Source organism: Nerophis lumbriciformis, linkage group LG38 (assembly GCF_033978685.3).
Source record: "Nerophis lumbriciformis linkage group LG38, RoL_Nlum_v2.1, whole genome shotgun sequence".
In the NCBI taxonomy this organism is placed as follows: Eukaryota; Metazoa; Chordata; class Actinopteri; order Syngnathiformes; family Syngnathidae; genus Nerophis; species Nerophis lumbriciformis.
The window spans coordinates 17,395,249-17,417,408 of record NC_084585.2 but is presented as its reverse complement, the minus strand read 5'-3'; the positions used below and the strand labels follow the sequence as shown (position 1 = coordinate 17,417,408).

The following is a 22,160-nucleotide window of genomic DNA, read 5'->3' as shown; positions in this document are numbered from 1 at the left end:
TAAAGGGGAACATTATCACAATCTCAGAAGGGTTAAAACCATTAAAAATCAGTTCCCAGTGGCTTATTTTATTTTTCGAAGTTTTTTTTCAAAATTGTACCCATCACGCAATATCCCTAAAAAAAGCTTCAAAGTGCCTGATTTTAACCATCGTTATATACACCCGTCCATTTTCCTGTGACGTCACATAGTGAAGTGTGGAGGCAGGTAGCGAAAACGAAATTGAAGAAGAAACTGAAGCTATTGAGCCATATCGGTTTGAACCGTATGCAAGCGAAACCGACGAAAACGACACGACAGCCAGCGACACGGGAGAAAGCGAGGACGAATTCGGCGATCGCCTTCTAACCAACGATTGGTATGTGTTTGTTTGGCATTAAAGGAAACTAACAACTATGAACTAGGTTTACAACATATGAAATACATTTGGCAACAACATGCACTTTGAGAGTGCAGACAGCCCAACTTTCATCAATTAATATATTCTGTAGACATACCCTCATCCGCGCTCTTTTCCTGAAAGCTGATCTATCCAGTTTTGGAGTTGATGTCAGCAGGCCAGGGAAGCTAGGGTCGATATTCTTCTCTTGATCATCTTCGGTGGCATAAGGGACGGTGTGAGCCAAGACATCCAGGGGGTTTAGCTCGCTCGTCTGCGGGAACAAACTGCCGCCATTGCTTGCCGTGCTACCGAGGACCTTTGTCCCTGAATTGCTCACACACTCCGGCAGATTCAATGGGGGTCTGGCGGCAGATTTCTTTGACTTTATCGTTGGAAATGCATCTGCTTTGAGTGTCGCAGGATATCCACACATTCTTGCCATCTCTGTCGTAGCATAGCTTTCGTCGGTAAAGAATGCGGAACAAACGTCCAATTTCTTGCCACTTTCGCATCTTTGGGCCACTGGTGCAACTTGAATCTGTCCCTGTTCGTGTTGTTACACCCTCCGACAACACACCGACGAGGCATGATGTCTCCAAGGTACGGAAAACAGTCGAAAAAACGGAAAATAACAGAGCTGATTTGACTCTGTGTTTGAGAAAATGGCGGATTACTTCCCGATGTGACGTCACAACGTCATCGCTCCGAGAGCGAATATTAGAAAGGCGTTTAATTCGCCAAAATTCACCCATTTAGAGTTCGGAAATCGGTTAAAAAAATATATGGTCTTTTTTCTGCAACATCAAGGTATATATTGACGCTTACATAGGTCTGGTGATAATGTTCCCCTTTAACTTTCACCTGTCCCTCTAGACCAGGGGTGTCAAACTCAAATACAGAGTGGGCCAAAATTTAAAACTGAACAAAGCCGCGGGCCAAGGTTGAACAAATTAACCTTTTAATAGGGACCCAAACAAGTTTTGCATTGAATATTAAACAAGCAAGGCTTATATAACTTTATAGTGACATGCAAAATCGAGTTTTCAAATAATAATAATAATAATAAAAAAATATCAATGGCATATCAAATACAATTTAAATAAAAATGAAATGCCTCTTTTCTATTTGCAGCCTTCAACATTAACTTTTTCCACGGGCTAATAACTTTGAAAATAATATAACAATGAATACAACAACCATTCAGGACTTTAAACTGCTCAGTTTGCAACACAATGATCTAATCTGATGTGCCCAAGCCAGATACCTGCCATCTTTTCTTGGATGCTAGTTCATTAATGTTGGGGCTCAGGCTTTGAGCTGAGGCAACCTTCATTATCGAACGAAGGTGTTCATCAGTCATTATATCTCGTCCACCCGGACCACAGTCTTGGGGGCGTGCTTTAAATGCACTTCCTTTAACGTCCTCAACGAGCTATCGTCACGTCCGCTTTTCATCCATTCTAACATCGTTCAGACCCAGTCACAAGATATGTGCGGCTTCTGCACGCACACACGAGTGAATGCAACCCATACTTGATCAACAGCGATACAGGTTACACTGAGGGTGGCCGTATAACAAACTTTAACACTGTTAGAAATATACACCACACTGTGAATCCACACCAAACAAGAATGACAAACACATTTCGGGAGAATATCCGCACCGTAACACAACATAAACACAACAGAACAAATACCCAGAATCCTTTGCAGCACTTACTCTTCCGGGACGCTACAAAATACACCCCCCGCTACCACCAAACCTCCCCCCCCCACACACACACACTTTGTAGTGTCCCGGAATAGTTAGTGCTGCAAAGGGTTCTGTGTATTTGTTCTGTTGTGTTTATGTTGTGTTACGGTGCGGATGTTCTCCCGAAATGTGTTTGTCATTCTTGTTAGGTGTGGATTCACAGTGTGGCGTATATTTCTAACAGTGTTAATGTTTTTTATTTTCGGCTACCCTCAGTGTAACCTGTATCGCTGTTGATGAAGTATGCGTTGCATTCGATTGTGTGTGCGGGCAGAAGCCGCACATGTTATGTGACTGGGCCAGCACTCGTTGGACTGGCTGAAAAGCAGACCTGACGATTTTCCGGAGGGGCGCTGAAGTTTAGAAGACTCCCGGGAGGGTTGGCAAGTATTAGAATTAGCGGTGTTACTAGTGATGGGAATGACAGTTCTTTTGACTGTACTGAATCACTAGAATCAGTTCCTTAAATTGAGTCGTTCAAAAAATTCGTTCACCGAATCCCCCCCCCACAAAAAAAAAAAATAGGAGGGGGGGCGTGCGTAGTACAGTACAGTGCAGACATTCGCGGGAGAAGCAGCAAATAGGGTGAACGTGAGTCCCTACACAGCTCTGTGCATGCAGTACACCAGGCAGTGAGTGACTGACACAGCGCCACAGTCAGTACAGTTCAGTACATGAACCTGAATCACTTCTGCAACAGCAGTTCTGTGTGCAGGTCGGCGAATCATGAGTCAGTCAGTAACAGCTTCCCAAGCGGCAGATCTCGGAGTGTGTCAGTTCGCGAACGACACAAGCCCTCAGCACCCAATGAACGACACGCACAGTGACTGAACGAGAGCCTCAATGTGACGTCCTCCTCCGCGACCAGAGGTGGGTAGAGTAGCCAGAAATTGTACTCAAGTAAGAGTACTGTTACTTTAGAGATTTATTACTCAAGTAAAAGTAAGGAGTAGTCACCCAAATATTTACTTGAGTAAAAGTAAAAAGTATGTTGTGAAAAAACTACTCAAGTACTGAGTAACTGATGAGTAACATACACACACATATCATATATATATATATATATATATATATATATATATATATATATATATATATATATATATATATATATATATATATATATATATACATATATACACATACATTGATATATACAGTATATCATTTATATTTATTTATTTTGCCGTTTTTGTTTACATGTTAAAGGTGTTTTAATGAATATACATGCATGTTTAACACATATAGATTCCTTTCTTTCATGTTGACAAGAATACAAGTTGGTGTATTACCTGATTCTGATGACTTGCATTGAGTGTAATCAGACAGCAGTGCTTAACGTCCACGTTTTCAAATGCAGGAGAAAAAAAGTTCCTCCTTTCTGTCTAATACCACATGAAAGTGGTTGGTTTTTGGTATCTTATTTGTCCAGCTTCCATATTCGTTTTCACACACTTTACAAGAAATACATTGGCGGCAAATTCCGTAGCTTGCTAGCTTGTTTGCGCTGGCTTTTGGAGACTCTTATTTTGAAAGCGCAGGCGCGATGAAGCGGCACTTTTATTGTGAAGACAGGAACTGTGCAGTCAGTCTTTAGGCTTGTGACGGGATGTACGTTTGAAATTAAAAAGTGTCTTTTTTCCTTCACACTTTTGATTGATTGATTGAAACTTATTAGTAGATTGCACAGTACAGTACATATTCTGTACAATTGACCACTAAATGGTAACACCCCAATAAGTTTTTCAACTTGTTTAAGTCAGGTCATGTGACCGCCTTGCTCTGTTTGATTGGTCCAACGTCACCAGTGACTGCATCTGATTGGTGGAACGGAGTCAAACGTCACTAGTGACTGCATTTTATTGGTGGAACGGAGTGAAACGTCACCAGTAACGCAGGCACTTTGAAGGTCTGTCTGACAGACCAAAACAAACAAAGCGTGCATTAACAGATCGATAAAAATGAGTAGCGAGTAGCGAGCTGAATGTAGATAAAAGTAGCGGAGTAAAAGTAGCGTTTCTTCTCTATAAATATACTCAAGTAAAAGTAAAAGTAAGTTGCATTAAAACTACTCTTAGAAGTACAATTTATCCCAAAAGTTACTCAAGTAGATGTAACGGAGTAAATGTAGCGCGTTACTACCCACATCTGTCCGCGACACAGTCAGTTCTCTGTGTCAGTAGGTTCGCGAGTCCTGATTCTGTTGTTCACTGAGTGATTCATGTCGTTAATCCGCGGTGAACGAATCGTTCGCTCAGTCCCTCCCCCCGCCCCCATGATGAGTAGCTGGCTGCGTCTATCGCCGACGTCAAAGGTTCAGTGAGTCACAGAATGCGCCAGTTCCACTCATACCGGCATGGTCGCGGCGGAGCTCAACTGAACTGAGAAAGGAACGAATCAGTCCATAAAGTGATTCGGTTCAGTACGTTCACTTAAAAGATTTGTTCGTTCGAACGACTCATTCGCAAACGACACAACATTAGGTGTTACCGCGCCACAGCCGCAATATATAATCGGCGGGCCAGCTTTAGGTGTTAATTTGAAGGGCCAAGTGAAATTACACGGCGGGCCAAATTTGGCCCGCGGGCCAGAGTTTGACACCCATGCTCTAGACACACCAATAAGCTTGTTTATAGATGTACAATAACACTCATACTAATTTGCCATTTGTTATATTTGTTATAGCTTTGTGGCATGATACAATGCACATTAATGAACATATAAAATAGAATTGTGACAGATTGTAGCCAAAGGCTGATTTCCATCTGCATCTCATTGCAAAAATAACAAGCCCAGGGTTCCCACTAATTCAGCGTTATAGTGAGTTGTATTTTTCTTTCACGCACTTATTTTTGCTGCATTTATCTGGCACAAATGGGAAGCCGGTCCCTGAAAATAATGGCTACATTAAACCGGTCCGTGGTGCAAAAAAGGTTGGAAACCACTGCTCTAAGGTTATATTTCCTCTAAGGTCATATTTCTCAGATGTAGTTGTTGACCTTCGACGCCAAAAAAGAATAACACTTTTTGTTTTTATTGTTTTTTTTTGTACCTTAAAATGAAATTGGTTGGTATTTTGTCTATTACCATTGTTGGTATATTCATTCTTCCTACATTGTTGATACAAATTATTGTTACAGTGTAATAATTATTGTTACCTGTGGTAATGCCACTATGATACAACTTTTGTATTATAATCCTTAAACAAAGTAACAGCGAAACTCATGGGAATAATCACTGAATGGAGAACTGGGGGTGGGATTAAATAAATGATCTTCTTCCCACTCCCTTTCAGGCAAAACTGGACAATCATGCATTACATACTATACATTACCTTTTGCATTATATTAATTTATACTATTATGTGTTGTCAACTTTGTACTTTTTGTTTATGTTATTGCCTGAAATAAATAAATAAATGAAAAAATGAAAATGAAAATGAAAAATGAAAATAAACCAGGGATCTTTGTTTTTCAATTTCCATCCATGAAAAGAGAATGAAATGACTAAAACATACACAAAATATACCTCCATTATTTATTATTTACTTTTTACTTTTCAAATGATGTATCCAATTCTGTACACTGCTGCTGGAATTGTACTTTTCCTGAGTGAACTCTCTTGAAGGAATCAATAAAGTACTATCTATCTATCTATCTATCTATCTATCTATCTATCTATCTATCTATCTATCTATCTATCTATCTATCTATCTATCTATCTATCTATCTATCTATCTATCCATCCATCCATCCATCCATCCATCCATCCATCCATCCATCCATCCATCCATCCATCCATCTATCTATCTACTGCCCTGTGTGGGTCTCAGCAGGATTCTGACAGTGTAATTCAATTACTGCAATTTCACTCCTGTCCTGTAGGGGGCAGTACATGTCAACGAGGCTCTCTCCATCAGCAGTGGCCGACGAGAGAAGAACTCCCTCCCACTAGCATTTCTAGCTAGCTACTTGTGCTGCTCGGTCTTTATTGTGCTGCCAAAATCAGCCAGCCATCGGGCCCAGTTCGCCAAGGAAAACATACATTTTGGACTATAAAATAGAGTGGGTATGTTTTGAACCAAGCCGAATGCCATAACTGTCAAGAGTTTGTGAAGCGTCTAATGTTAGCTTTTAACAGCGTCATGCTGCAAAGCCCTACTATAAGTCGGGTCTGACCTGAGTCAATGCCATATTCTGATAGGGTTTATTCAGTCGCGACAGCACATCATGTCATATTGACATCATCTACCTAATATCTGGACCACTCGTTTTATTCAACTCAACCAAATCCTGCTTGTAACTCATGTTTTTGAGCTAGTGACGTCACTCAAGTCGTGTAAGGGTGTGTTCACCTTGTCCAACTAAGTGTTAGCTACTGACCTACGAGCTAACCGAAAGACTCCAAACCTCAGTATGTGTCTGTAGTTTAGCGTATGATAAAAATAATAAATTGCCTTGGTTTGTTTTTAATGCATTATTTATTAGTAATACTCCCTTACAGTGGCAAACGCGAGCCACGTCCAAAAGCTCTAAACGCAGAAATGATCCAAGACTAAAAACACACACACATACCACAAATGCTGCTGAATTAAAAAGAAGCAAAGGTAAAGCTGCAAATGTCAAAACAACTGCATGACAGAAATGCTTCAAGTTCACAGAACAAAACAGAAGTTAGCGAGGCTACCATGAGTGCCAAACCTAGGAAAATCCGCCTTTAAAGACTAATATTTAAAAAAATATTTTTAAGAATAGAACATTTGTACCTTTTTACTCTGCCAACTTTCTTGTCAGCATCCTGCATGTCTTCTTTTGCATTTTTTAAAATATTTTTTTTATCCTGCAGCGTTTATTTAATTGCAGCATTTTTATCCCCAATGTGAGTTTTTCGGGTTGAGATCATTTCTGTGTTTGGAGTAAGGATGTAGTGATTACTAGAGATGTCCGATAATGGCTTTTTTGCCGATATCCGATAGTCCGATATGGTCCAACTCTTAATTACCGATTTCGATATCGACCGATACCGATATATGCAGTCGTGGAATTAACACATTATTATGCCTAATTTTGTTGTGATGCCCCGCTGGATGCATTAAACAATGTAAAAAGGTTTTCCAAAATAAATCAACTCAATTTATGGGAAAAAATGCCAACATGGCACTGCCATATTTATTATTGAAGTAACAAAGTGCATTTTTTTTTAACGTGCCTCAAAACAGCAGCTTGGGGGCGGGGTTGAGGTGTGTGTGTGTGGGGGGCGGGGGGGTGTATATTGTAGCGTCCCGGAAGAGTTAGTGCTTCAAGGGGTTCTGGGTATTTGTTCTGTTGTGTTTATGTTGTGTTACGGTGCAGATGTTCTCCCGTAATGTGTTTGTCATTCTTGTTTGGTGTGGGTTCACAGTGTGGCGCTTATTTGTAACAGTGTTAAAGTTTTTTATACGGCCACCCTCAGTGTGACCTGTATGTCTGTTGACCAAGTATGCCTTGCATTCACTTGTGTGTGTGAAAAGCCGTAGATATTGTGTGATTAGGCCGGCACGCAAAGGCAGTGCCTTTAAGGTTTATTGGCGCTCTGTATTTCTCCCTACATCCGTGTACACAGCGGCGTTTTAAAAAGTCATACATTTTACTTATTGAAACCGATACCGATAATTTCCGATATTACATTTTAAAGCATTTATCGGCCGATAATATCGACCATCTCTATTTATTAGTAATACTCACTGACGGTGGCAAACGCGAGCAACGTCCAAAAAGCTCTAAACGCCGAAATGATCCAAGACTAAAAACACACACACATACCACAAGTGCTGCTGAATTAAAAACAAGGAAAGGTAAAGCTGCAAATGTCAAAACTGCATAACAGAAATGCTGAAAGTTCACAGAACAAAACAGAAGTTAGCGAGGCTACCATGAGTGCCAAACCTAGGAAAATCCGCCTTTAAAGACTAATATTTTAAAAAGTATTTTTAGAAATAAAACATTTTTACATTTTCACTCCGCCAACTTTCTTGTCAGCATCCTGCATGTCTTCTTTAGCATTTTTTTTTTAAATATTTTTTTTTATCCTGCAGCGTTTATTTAATTGCAGCATTTTTATCCCCAATGTGTGAGTTTTTCGGGTTTGGATCATTTCTGTGTTTGGAGTAGGGATGTAATGATTACCATTATAATGATTAATCGTGATTCACACAGTGATTGTATTCATTTCCTGGAGAAGCAGCTAGCTGGGAATAAAACTGGACTCATTGGTGACGGTGGCAGAGAAGAGGACTGTGGAAAAACTAATGAGCATCATGAATGATGCCAGTCACCCTCTGCATAGCGTTATCAGTAGCCAGAGGAGCCTGTTCAGTGCTAGACTGCTTCACCCCAAGTGCAGGACTAGTAGACTAAAAAAACTCCTTTGTCCCACACGCCATCTGTACAACTCCTCTCTGGGGGGAGGTACCAGGATGACAGGGGATGCAAAACAATAACAATAACCCCTACTATTTATTATTTATTTTTCAAATTTGATCTCAATTCTGTACACTGCTGCTGGAATTTAATTTTTCCTGAGGCAACTCTCCTGAAGGAATCAATAAAGTACTACTTATCTAGTGCGCTGACTGCTGGCTAGCTTAAAAGCTGACTTTCATTCTTTTTTTTTTCATTTATTAATTTATTTCAGGCAATGACATTAAAAAAAGTACATGGTAGACAACACGTATTAATATAGTACAAAAGGTAATGTACAGTACCGGTATGTAAGCATGATGGTCCAGTTTTGCCTGAAAGGGAGTGGGAAGAAGATAATTAATTTAATTCCACCCCCAGTTCTCAATTCAGTGATTAGTACATTGAGTTTCACTGTTACTTTGTTTAAGGATTATAATACAAATGTATCATAGTGGCATTACCACAGTTAACAATAATTATTACACTGTAACAATTATTTGCATCAACAATGTAGGAAGAATGAACAATACCAACAATGGTAATAGACAACATAGCAATAATGGTAAGGAAACATTGAGCACACGATAAAACACTTTGAGACAATAGCAGGTCAAATTAAAGACCCTCATCTCTATATTTGAACCAGACCCGATGTTTGTATAATAGTTTAAATCGATTAATTACAATACATATTAAAAGTATTTTCCATTAAAGTGTACCCGTGCACTAAAAATACATAATCGTTGTCTCTTGATTTGTCAGTTCCCCAGGTGTTGCATCCTATGGTGTCACATCCACCTGGTAGAGCAACACTGAAGCACCACTGGCCGCTCTGTGACCCAAGTAAATAATGTGCTGCAGCTGAAGATGGGTGGTAGCGGCTCCAAGTCCAAAGGATTTTGGCCTTTTTCTGGCTCAGGCGGCAGTGGCGACGACCAAACCAAAGATGCAAATGAGCAGATGTTGGCGAGAGTGCGAAGTTTCCCGGGTGCAACACCTTTTGTGTTTACCCGACGAAGGTAAGTGACTCCTCCGCAAAATGTATTTACATTTCACAGATGCTTTTCTTTTCTTTTTCTTTTTTTTTTTACCCATTAGCTACCTTGCTTATGGTATAAACCAGCATTTTATTGACCGATCCCACAATTATGTACTGTAAGTATGTTGTCCAAAATCTAGCCTTGATGCTGGAATTTAGACCGTTTAAAAAAGGCTTTTAGTATGCCAGGCTGGGAACATGATATTTTGTGTGTTTGTAGCTTTTTTAGCTGTGTTAGTTTTCGATACAGTGTGCATTTCTAAGAAGCGCCATTGTGTACTTTGTTCACTTTTTACATACACACTGTAACTCTGCACTTGTCCAACATAATTAAATATCACACACATCAACATAAGACTAAGGACAAGAGGACACAATTGTTAGCAACACTAGCATGACTATGTGAACTACATGCTAACATAGGTGAACCTCACAACATTTGAATATGTGTATGTGAAAGTCCATTCATTTCAACAAATCAATGTCAAACGTGAAACTAATATGTGATATAAACTTATTTAATATGTGATATAAACTTATTACATACTAGGGCTGTGAATCTTTGGGCACCACACAATTCCATTCTATTCTTGGGGGTAATGATTCGATTTAAAACGATTCTCGATTCATAATCAATACTTTTTTAATAACATTGGGTGCCAGTTCTATGATTAATTACATTCCTCCATAAAATAGACAAAGCGCTTTAAAATAAAATGGTGTTACTTATCTGTACAGCAAATATGGGCATATACATCAACAGTATGATTTGTTTGACTGGAAAGGACAGATTAAAAAAAACAATTAATAATAATTATTTTTTAATCGAGTAAGAATCGTTACAAATAAGAATCGCAATTGATTCATAAACATTTTTTTGACACCCCTATTACATACATACTGTACAAATATGTCCAGCTTATATTCGTTAGGGGGGGGGGGTGGCGGCGGCAGCGGCGATGACCAAGAAGAACGCGGAGTTGGAATATAATTACAACATTTTATGTACATATTTATATACAGATTTGAACAATTAGTGATTCACTGAAATATATTTATTAATTGTGGTTCTTACAAAAAATATATCTTATAAAATATAAAAGCTAAAATGTCTCTTAAAGCTCTGCCCCTTTAATTAGTGAATACTAAATAATTTAACTTTAGCCTACTACTACAACCATATTATTTACCAGCAACATGAAGTGAAACAGAAGCAGAGGTGTCCTGCCACAGTCAGTCAACCTCCTCCTCCTCCTGCTGCTGCTGCTGAACAGGTTGCACCTGTGGTCCGGACTGTAGGCCTACCTCCTCTCCAAGTCGAGCCCTTTTCGGCCGTTGAAAATATTTTTCTATACTCATCTGTGTGAAGGAGTGAACATCCAACATTAGAATTTATTACTAACGAGCAGAACCGCTCTATGTACAGTGCCGTCCAACCTTAAGCGGCAGCAGCTCAACACATGCAGGGTTCAACGTTAAGGTTTTTTTCTACTTGCCTAACTTCTCAAATCTACTTGCACCAATATTTTTACTTGTCCTGCCTAGGTTTTTTTCTTGATTTTCAAAATTTGTGTAGTGCTCATGGCTTATATCTTACTAAAATTCTTCCCGTTGACTATTTACAACACTACACAGTATTTATTATTATTATTATTATTATTATTATCTATAATTACATTTAAATGGCATTGCATACATGTAAAATTAAATGCTATTTCACATTATTTGACCAGTAGCAGTTACACTCACCTGAACAGGTCAGCCACCTGTTTAAAGCCCGATCACAGTTGAAATCTTGAAATGAAGGGCCTTTAATGGCCAAAACATTAACCTGGACAACATTTTAACAGCTGGTTGGCTCAGATTGTATTCTTTTCATTGCATTCACATGCTGCAGTGGACAGTGGACAATTTAGCTTCAGTCCATGTGTGTTTATTGACAACAGGGTTATAACCTGGACACGTTAGCTCGTCGGTATTGTAACACGTGACTGTTACTATGTGCGTCTGCCCGGTCCCTGAGTCAAACAGCGGCGGTTTTAATGAAGCAGCGTCAGGCTGCTCACCGTCAGTGAAACGCTCGGAGAAATCGCGGATTAACGTTAAATATATGACGAGCTGCGAGCGATGCAGCTATAACCTATCTACCTAGAACACCTGTAAAAATGAAGCAATGCTACCACGCTAGCAAGCGTTAGCTAGCCGGCTATGAGCCACCAAGCTGCTAACTGTAGCCAAAAGGCACCATTTAAGTTCTTTTCCCCATGGCATCCTGGATCAAGGCTTTCAGCAGCTTTTGGACGTTTGAGGTAGAAACGTAGGAAGCGCCATCATTATGAAAAGTAGCCGGCGAGTATTTTGATCCCGTCCGTCCGTCCCTCTTCTTCTTCTTCTTCTTCTTCTTCTTCTGGCCCACCAGGTGAATTAAGTGCTATTGGAGGAGTTACAATGCATAGTAGGCTACCGCCACCTACTGCACCGGAGGTGTAACTACAAGCAACATTCACAGACAGTCCCATTGCTTTTATGAGCGGTCGCGCGAGTCAAAAGCCGAAAAATCCATTTGTGGCGGACGTAATTCTTTCGTGGCGGGCCGCCACAAATAAATGAATGTGTGGGAAACACTGCAATACTTGTTTATTAACATTGGGCGCCAGTTCTATGATTAACTACATTCCTCCATAAAATACAAACCCCGTTTCCATATGAGTTGGGAAATGATGCTAGATGTAAATATAAACGGAATACAATGATTTGCAAATCATTTTCAACCCATATTCAGTTGAATATGCTACAAAGACAACATATTTGATGTTCAAACTGATAAACTTTTTTTTTTTTGCAAATAATCATTGACTTTAGAATTTGATGCCAGCAACACGTGACAAAGAATTTGGGAAAGGTGGCAATAAATACTGATAAAGTTGAGGAATGCTCATCAAACACTTATTTGGAACATCCCACAGGTGAACAGACAAATTGGGAACAGGTGGGTGCCATGATTGGGTATAAAAGTAGATTCCATGAAATGCTCAGTCATTCACAAACAAGGATGGGGCGAGGGTCACCACTTTGTCAACAAATGCGTGAGCAAATTGTTGAACAGTTGAAGAAAAACCTTTCTCAACCAGCTATTGCGAAGAATTTAGGGATTTCACCATCTACGGTCCGTAATATCATCAAAGGGTTCAGAGAATCTGGAGAAATCACTGCACGTAAGCAGCTAAGCCCGTAACCTTCGATCCCTCAGGCTGTACTGCATCAACAAGCGACATCAGTGTGTAAAGGATATCACCTCGTGGGCTCAGGAACACTTCAGAAACCCACTGTCAGTAACTACAGTTGGTCGCTACATCTGTATGTGCAAGTTAAAACTCTCTTATGCAAGGCGAAAACCGTTTATCAACAACACCCAGAAACGCCGTCGGCTTCGCTGGGCCTGAGCTCATCTAAGATGGACTGATACAAAGTGGAAAAGTGTTCTGTGGTCTGACGAGTCCACATTTCAAATTGTTTTTGGAAACTGTGGACGTCGTGTCCTCCGGACCAAAGAGGAAAAGAACCATCTGAATTATAGGCGCAAAGTTGAAAAGCCAGCTTCTGTGATGGTATGTGGGTGTATTATTGCCCAAGACATGGGTAACTTACACATCTGTGAAGGCGCCATTAATGCTGAAAGGTACATACAGGTTTTGGAGCAACATATGTTGCCATCCAAGCAACGTTACCATGGACGGCCCGCTTATTTCAGCAAGACAATGCCAAGCCACGTGTTACATCAACGTGGCTTCATAGTAAAAGAGTGCGGGTACTAGACTGGCCTGCCTGTAGTCCAGACCTGTCTCCCATTGAAAATGTGTGGCGCATTATGAAGCCTAAAATAGCACAATGGAGACCCCCGGACTGTTAAACAACTTAAGCTGTACATCAAGCAAGAATGGGAAAGAATTCCACCTGAGAAGCTTAAAAAATGTGTCTCCTCAGTTCCCAAACATTTACTGAGTGTTGTTAAAAGGAAAGGCCATGTAACACAGTAGTGAACATGCCCTTTCCCAACTACTTTGGCACGTGTTGCAGCCATGAAATTCTAAGTTAATTATTATTTGCAAAAAAAAATAAAGTTTGAGTTTGAATATCAAATATTTTGTCTTTGTAGTGCATTCAATTGAATATGGGTTGAAAAGGATTTGCAAATCATTATATTCCGTTTATATTTACATCTAACACAATTTCCCAACTCATATGGAAAAGGGGTTTGTAGATAAACAGCTAATAATTTATTATATTACTTAAAGGGGAACTGCACCTTTTTGGGAGTTTTGCCTATCGTTCACAATCATTATGAAAGACATTACGACAGATTTTTATGGGAGCTGTTCAATTCTGCCTATAGAGCCCCTAAAAACATCCAAAAGATGTAAGTATATATGAAATGTAGTAACGGAACATTTATAACAAAATTTCATATTTACGTATTTTGATCATTTTAAGCATAACCGCGCATTAATTTCAAAAAACACATCACAATGTTTGCTTTTCCTTTTTTTTCATTCAGGATTTCTGCTCACTGCAGACTTTGAGAGCCAACAAACATAATTAAACATCACTTAAAGTGTAAGGTCTGCTGTCATTAGTATGCCGACTGCTAGGATGTTCATATATTCCCATTTACGGTACATGAACATTGTTTCATAATCCTCGTGAAGAAACGAGGCGGGGGGAACAAGCGCTTTTTGTGTCGTTCTTGCCAAAGTGTCTCAACTTGTCTGATTATATTTTCAGCCATCTACTTTTCTGGTGAGAGGCTTGATTTATGATCTACAATACATTTGCAAAGAAGCGAGGCAACCGCAGACCACTCGATGATGTAAACAGGGAGACACGGAAGTGATCATATCGCCGCTATAAATAGTTTGTCTGTGTTATCCATCCATCCATTTTATACCGCTTATCCCTTTCGGGGTCGCTGTGTTAGCGTTTATAAAAACAATATCACTAATACTTGGTTAATATTCAAGTCACAAAATGTAAATTGAGTATTTTTGGTGCTTTTTGAATGGTTATTTATCTGACTTTATGGACGTAATAGTAGAGCTTCCATTGACTCCGTTGTAAGCGGTTTTTTTTTTTAAATGCATTAAAAAAATCCACCCATCATGTCTTTCATAATGATTGTGAATGATAGGCAAAATTCCCCAAAAAGTTCAGTTCTTTTTTTTAAAGAAAACTGGTTTTGTTTAGAAAAAATCTACACAAACATTTAATAAAGCACAAACATATAATAAACATGTTTTTAATAAAGCGCTGATGCTACAGTGTAGGGCTGTGAATCTTTGAGCACTATTCAATTCAATTTGATCCTTGGGGTTAACGATTCAATTAAGAATCGATTTTCGATTCTAAATGATGCTAAAGTAAAGGTGTACTGTAGATATGATCATCTACATCAACAGTATGATTTGCCTAAGTGGCTGGGCAGGACAGATTGAAAAAAAAAATTAGAATGTTTTATTTTTTTAATCTATTTTTGATTTTTTTGAATTGTTTAAGAATCAGGCAGCACGGTGGAAGAGGGGTTAGTGCATCTGCCTCATAATACGAAGGTCCTGAGTAGTCTTGGGTTCAATCCCGGGCTCGGGATCTTTCTGTGTGGAGTTTGTATGTTCTCCCCGTGACTGCGTGGGTTCCCTCCTTCCTCCCACTTCCAAAAAAACATGCACCTGGGGATAGGTTGATTGGCAACACTAAATTGGCCCTAGTGTGTGAATGTGAGTGTGAATGTTGTTTGTTTATCTGTGTTGGCCCTGCGATGAGGTGGCGACTTGTCCAGGGTGTACCCCGCCTTCCGCCCGATTGTAGCTGAGATAGGCTCCAGCGCCCCCGCGACCCCAAAAGGGAATAAGCGGTAGAAAATGGATGGATGGATGTTTAAGAATCATTACAAACAAGAATCACAATTAATTTGAAAATAAAAAATGTTTACACCCCTACTACATATGTGTATAGTATATCCAGCTAGCATTGAGCTAGCAAATTTGTTTTAATCCATTTATTTTATGTTGGAATGTCACAGACAACTTTTTTTTGTATCTCATGTAAGTTATATTGACATACGTTATTTCTCTGTTTAGTTTTACAGTGTATTGAAGTAAATTATCTTATAAGGCCCTCCAAAGGTTGCAACCTGTTTATCGGTTTATCTATTTTAGTTGCAGGCTGATATAATCCGATACCTGGTTTTTTTTCTGCTGATATCGGACCGATATTGTAGCTGGACAACTCGATTATTAAAAGTGCCATATGTAGTAATGTGGCCAGAAATGGTACTGCAATCACAGTCAACATTCTGTAGTCCCCTCACACTCTCCATGACTGAGGTTGCCAGATACGCAGCCGAATCAAAATCCTACTCCAAGGAACTTCAAATGGCAATCGACAAGTCCTACGCTGTAGGTTTCTCTTGTTTATGCTTCTTGCAAGATGGTTTACTAAGTAATTACCGGTATACCACATTTTACTGATGTCGATTAGCCAAATGTATTTGTAAAGTTACGCAGCAATATTTTCGTCGGTAATCGGGATAGATTGTTGGCATTATCCTGCTAAAATGTCTAGTTTGACCGCACGGACCACCATGGAAATAGTTATATACAACAATGTATAATATATCACATATCCCAAAGGCCTACTTTGATAGCAAGCCAAGGCCAACATTAAAATGGCCGCCACATTTTGTTCAGCATAACTCCATGTTGCATCCAACCTGACGCACTGCATTCTCTTCCATGTACGCACATCACCATCTTTCAGTGCAGAGTGCAATTCTATGAGCCAACCCACGTTACGCAAAAACCACGTTATGCATTAATCATATAGCCTACTACCATGTCAATACACAAAGTAGAAAATCATTACATTTAATGCATTATATTGTGCCAAGCAAATACCACCCCATATGTGCCTGATGCACATACAGTACCAGAAACCGCAATTAGCCGTGCTAATGTTGGAACCCATTTCCCCCGGGTATCAGCATATTGAGAACGAAATAGGCACGGACACTACCCATATCCACATAGGTTTTATTTGTCGGAAATATATATTGCCCTGTCAGTTGGATGACACATCGACATACAGGTTAACGGGCATATATTTCCCCCGTTAGCCTATATGTCGATGTGTCATTGACCGGGCTAGCATGCGAAGCATTCGTTGCAAAAACATACTAGCTTTGTTAGACAAGGTCATAGACTGTATTGGACAATAATATAGCTAACATACGAAATGTCCATTTCCATTTACTACAAGTAATAAGAAAACGTAAATGCCTGACTTACCTAGCAAGGAGGAAATTAGCAAGTTTGGCGTCAGATGAAAACATCTTCTCCGCCTTCAATCGTCTCCATCTTTCAAAGGTATCCCTGACACAATTTCTCGTTTTGTTCCTGGCTTTGTCATTAATAAGTTGAGAATCGTAACGACGCCTTTTGGATTTACTAAGGTCTGACATGTTTAGTAACTTTACCAGTGCCAGTCGCTTGACGAAGAGGGCGGTGCGTAACTGGCAACCTGGATGTGACACACTCACAGACTTTTTAACTCACAGACTTTTTAATTGATCAAACGGTGGAGGGCGGGGCATTGAAATGAAAACAATAACAATATTTCGGGGTAGTAAATCTAATTTTGAAATATTGAATATCCCGGCTGAACTACTGTTATCAGTTATAAAGGTATTCAAAAAGAACATGCTCTATTAATGCCTTTTGACATATCAGGGCCATTTAATGATGACTTGACATGAAATATATACATATGGCACCTTTAAATATACAAATAAAGAGAAACGACTGGTGGGTCACTCCCTTAATGCAGACTTGACACAAAAATGAAGTTGCCAGTAAGGGACATCGAAAATGTAATTCTCCTGGTTTGTTTTTCTAACTCCCTTCACAGTATCCATGATATTAAGGACCCCCAGTCACATTAGTCGTATAGGCTCAGGAGGATCATATTCCATGCTGAGGCTGTCCAAAGGTTTAATGAGGGCGCTGCTTGGGGCTATGACCCCTCCTGTGTACAACCTGCACCCCTACATGCATGATAAACACACCTAAACCCTTTCAATCTGCTCATTTGAAAAACTCTGAAGATTTGCAAGCACCTTATATTGCCTCATCTCTCTATCTCTATCTATCTCTCCCTCAATCACTCTCTCTGCAGTTCTTTATACTTGGATGAAGATGGCGACCTGGCCCACGAGTTCTATGAAGAGGCTATTGTGACAAAAAATGGGCGTAAGAAAGCCAAGCTGAGAAGGATTTATAAAAACTTGACACCTCAGGTAAGGAGATTACTCCACAAAATAATGAGATGATGTTAACTTAATTTAATTAATCGACAAAAGGAGAATTTCTGATCAGTTGATTGCCGCACTAACCGCTGGAAACGGAACGATTTAGTATGGGTAAAAATTGTCTTAAGTGTTCACTGTATCATCAGTGCGTAGGCTTGCAAACAAAGGATCGAATTATCCCTCACTGAATGTTCCGAGCTCCTGTTTTAATGCTAATGTTGCATTGAGCTAGCTGAGTTGCGCGTGGACGCTGTTCTTGAGAACTAAGAGCGCCTCTGCTAGTTGTAAATAGAGCACTTAATTTTGCTACAAGTACGATTAAATTCTGCACCGAAACCGCAAAGAAGACGGGCGTCAATCGGAAATTCTATTTGCGACAGTCAAAATGTTATTGTAGCGGTCCAAATGTGTGTAAAAAACTGTACTATAAATGTAACGATAAGCGGTAATAATTATAACCGCGGTAAAACACCCAAAGGTTTGTTTTACCTTATCTAAAAAAACATTATTTATAACCACACTTTGATAAAAGTGTCGACCGAGTAGTGTTAATTTGCTTGCTAGCTTAAATGCTAAAATTAACACAAGAAACATTACTGTCTTTCCCTAATAAGAAACGTAATACCCCATTCTAAACCTGTACAAACACAATACTGTCTGAACAGCTAAGTTGTGTGTATGTGTATATATGGTGTAAATAAATAAATGTGTATACATGTATATACACATACATGTGTGTATGTTTATGTGTATATATATATATATATATATATATATATATATATGTATATGTATATGCGTCGTCATGACATTGCTGGTTTACGAGCAGACGAGCATGTTCGCCAGTGCACAATCACGGAGTACTTACAAACAGACAGTGTGTAGACAGAAAAGGGAGAACGGACGCATTTTGGCTTAAAACAAATGATAAAGATGAAGTTATAACACTGAAACGCCCTCAGGAGGAGGTGCTTTAAGACATGGCTAGCTATCTAGCTAGCGGCTAAAGTCCATCCCTGCAGTGTTTTAGCCAATTCTAAATCACTAATCCTCGCCTCCATGGCGACAAATAAAGTAAGTTTCTTACAAGTATCGTCCCTGCAGGACAAGGAATAGCTAAACATGTTTCACTACACACCGTAGCTCACCGGCGTCAAAATGTAAACAAACGCCATTGGTGGATCTACACCTGACATCCACTGTAATGATACCAAGTACAGGAACGTATCTCGTCGATACTACTATGATTACATTGATATTTTTTGGCATCACAACATCTTTCGTTTTTTTAAATGTATATTGTGTTTATAAACTCAGGAAATATGTCCCTGGACACATGAGGACTTTGAATATGACCAATGTATGATCCTGTAACTACTTGGTATCGGATTGATACCCACATTTGTGGTATCATCCAAAACTAATGTAAAGTATCCAAACAACAGAAGAATAAGTGATTATTACATTTTAACAGAAGTGTAGATAAAACATGTTAAAAGAGAAAGTAAGCAGATATTAACAGTAAACAAGTAGATTAATAATTCTGCATTTTTCAGCAGACTAATTAGGAGCCTTTGTTTGCTTACTTACTACTAAAAGACAAGTTGTCTTGTATGTTCACTTTTTTATTTAAGGACAAACTTGCAATAAGAAACATATGTTTAATGTACCGTAAGATTTTTTTGTTAAAATAAAGCCAATGATGCATTTTTTTGTGGTCCCCCTTATTTAGAAAAGTATCAAAGTATCGAAATACATTTTGGTAGCGGTACCAAAATATTGGTATGAGGACAACACTAAAAAAAAAAATATATATATATATATATATATATATATGTATATATATATATATATATATATATATATATATATATACATACTTAGTCGTTAATTTTTATTTTTTACTTTGAAAAAAGAGAGTACAGTCTATTAAAGCCTACTGAAATGCGATTTTCTTATTTAAACGGGGATAGCAGTTCCATTCTATGTGTCATACTTAAATCATTTCGCGATATTGCCATATTTTTGCTAAAAGGATTTAGTAGAGAACATCGACGATAAAGTTTGCAACTTTTGGTCGCTGATAAAAAAGCCTTGCCTGTACCGTAAGTAACAGACAAGTAGCGTGACGTCACAGGTTGTGGAGCTCCTCACATCTGCACATTGTTTACAATCATGGCCACCAGCAGCGAGAGCGATTCGGACCAAGAAAGCGATGATTTCCCCATTAATTTGAGCGAGGATGAAAGATTTGTGGATGAGGAAATTGAGAGTGAAGGACTAGAGGGCAGTGGGAGCGATTCAGATAGGGAAGATGCTGTGAGAGGCGGGTGGGACCTGATATTCAGCTGGGAATGACTAAAACAGTTAATAAACACAAGACATATATATACTCTATTAGCCACAACACAACCAGGCTTACATGTAATATGCCACAAATTAATCCCGCATAACAAACATCTCCGAAATCAATCAATCAATCCCCCCCCCCGTCCATATAACCCGCCAATACAACTCAAACACCAAATACAGCTTTCTTCTTTGCTGTCTCCGTTGTTCATTAAACAAATTGCAATGAAAACAGACGACTTAATAGCTGGCCACCATGCTGTCCCAAAATGTCCTCTACAATCCGTGACGTCACGCGCAGACGTCATCATACCGAGACGTTTTCAGCAGGATATTTCGCGCGAAATTTAAAATTGCACTTTAGTAAGCTAACCCGGCCGTATTGGCATGTGTTGCAATGTTAAGATTTCATCATTGATATATAAACTATCAGACTGCGTGGTTGGTAGTAGTGGGTTTCAGTAGGCCTTTAAGTCAAATTCCTTGTGTGTTAAACTTACGTGGCCAAAAAAACCTTATTCTGATAATAACCATGCTAATTTTGGTCACAATAATCGTGATATGGAATTTAAATATCGCTACATCACTACATTTTACTGTCTGCAATTCATGAACAATCAACTTCACGCAATTCAGAATTCTCAATGGTGATGACTACCATCTTTCAACAATATCTTACCTCTTCAAAAGTTGTACACAATTTGTGTGTCTCACAGGGAATCATAAAGCTGGACCACCCTTGCATCCATGTCGATTTCCCCGTCGTCCTCTGCGAAGCCTGACGACGTTTGAGCATCGTCCTCAAGACAAAATTGCAACGTCAGCTCCGTTTGGCGGTTAACCCCTGCAAAGTTGTAGACCAGACACTTTCAAATAACACATCACTCTCTCTGTGTATATATATATATAGTATATATATATGTATGTATCATATATATATATATACATATAATATATATATTTAAATATATATATATATATATATATATATATATATATATATATATATATATATATATATGAAGAACACCCGTGTTCAGGATGATGTCATGTGAGCTGGGTCTCTGCATGTGATCTGTTGTTAGCAGCTTTGTGTGCAGTCGGAACACATCATAGGACACCTAAAGAAGAATGGAGGATGTCCGTCAATTTGGGAGATCATGATATTCGGTTTACATGGTGTGTATGTATGTATGCATGCATGTATGTGTGCTGACGCAGACTCAATCAGTTGCTGCTGTTTATTTGCAGGTGTGATTCCCTCAACTCTTTGAGGGGGATTCTTACCGTCACATGGTATTATCTAGAAAGGGAGAGTTTAGACGCACACTTTTTTTTTTAAATTGTTTTCCGTCTTTTACTTTGTCATGCATGGGAAATGATCCGATGATTGCTAACAGTAACACAAGGAGCTGACAATCAGAGGCCCTGAATTGAAAGTGATTTGCTTCAATGAGTTTGGCGTGCTTTCACACAATTGCAACACCGGTAGAGACGTCTGCTGTGAGACACTGTTTTCTTTTGCTGCTTCTGCATATCATATTTCACATGTAATTTATTATAATTGTTTTTTAATTACACTTTAAAAATGCCCCACTTTGTCTTGGCCCTTTTTTCTTCGCACAATGGTGTTAGTTTGCAGGCAATTCTTCATGAAATAACCTTTTAACTGGTTTGATATGAGTTTTTTCTACACAACAATGCATCAGTTTTTCAACAAACAATTTTGTACCTGACCACCACTGATGATTAAAAGATAATCTGCCTGTTGTGTGTTCTGGAGTAGAGGAAACCAGCAGGAAAGGTTAGATTTGTTTTCCATGGGAAAATATTTTCTGTAA

The 22,160-nt window shown here is 39.0% G+C and overlaps 1 protein-coding gene across 2 annotated transcripts; it reads left to right on the top strand.

The window, feature by feature from the left end:
- The first annotated feature begins 6,045 nt into the window (after positions 1-6,045).
- On the top strand, positions 6,046-21,911 carry tusc2b (tumor suppressor 2, mitochondrial calcium regulator b). 2 transcript variants are annotated; one of them, XM_061932299.2, is made up of 4 exons: positions 6,046-6,203; positions 9,338-9,594; positions 17,838-17,958; positions 21,036-21,911. In XM_061932299.2, exons 2-4 carry the CDS (start codon positions 9,443-9,445, stop codon positions 21,099-21,101), a joined length of 339 nt encoding a protein of 112 aa, XP_061788283.1. In that variant the 5' UTR covers positions 6,046-6,203; positions 9,338-9,442; the 3' UTR covers positions 21,102-21,911. The 2 variants fall into 2 exon arrangements, with proteins under 2 accessions (XP_061788283.1, XP_061788284.1); XM_061932300.2 differs by having other exon boundaries at positions 6,058-6,199.
- Positions 21,912-22,160: the final 249 nt, after the last annotated feature.

What these genes read in the sequence shown, in the direction of transcription:
- tusc2b (XM_061932299.2), top strand. Translation starts at nt 9,443, where the DNA reads ATGGGTGGTAGCGGCTCCAAGTCCAAAGGATTTTGGCCTTTTTCTGGC. An exon ending in TTTGTGTTTACCCGACGAAG is followed by an intron (nt 9,595 to 17,837) that starts GTAAGTGACTCC and finishes CTCTCTCTGCAG; the next exon opens with TTCTTTATACTTGGATGAAG. An exon ending in ATAAAAACTTGACACCTCAG is followed by an intron (nt 17,959 to 21,035) that starts GTAAGGAGATTA and finishes TGTGTCTCACAG; the next exon opens with GGAATCATAAAGCTGGACCA.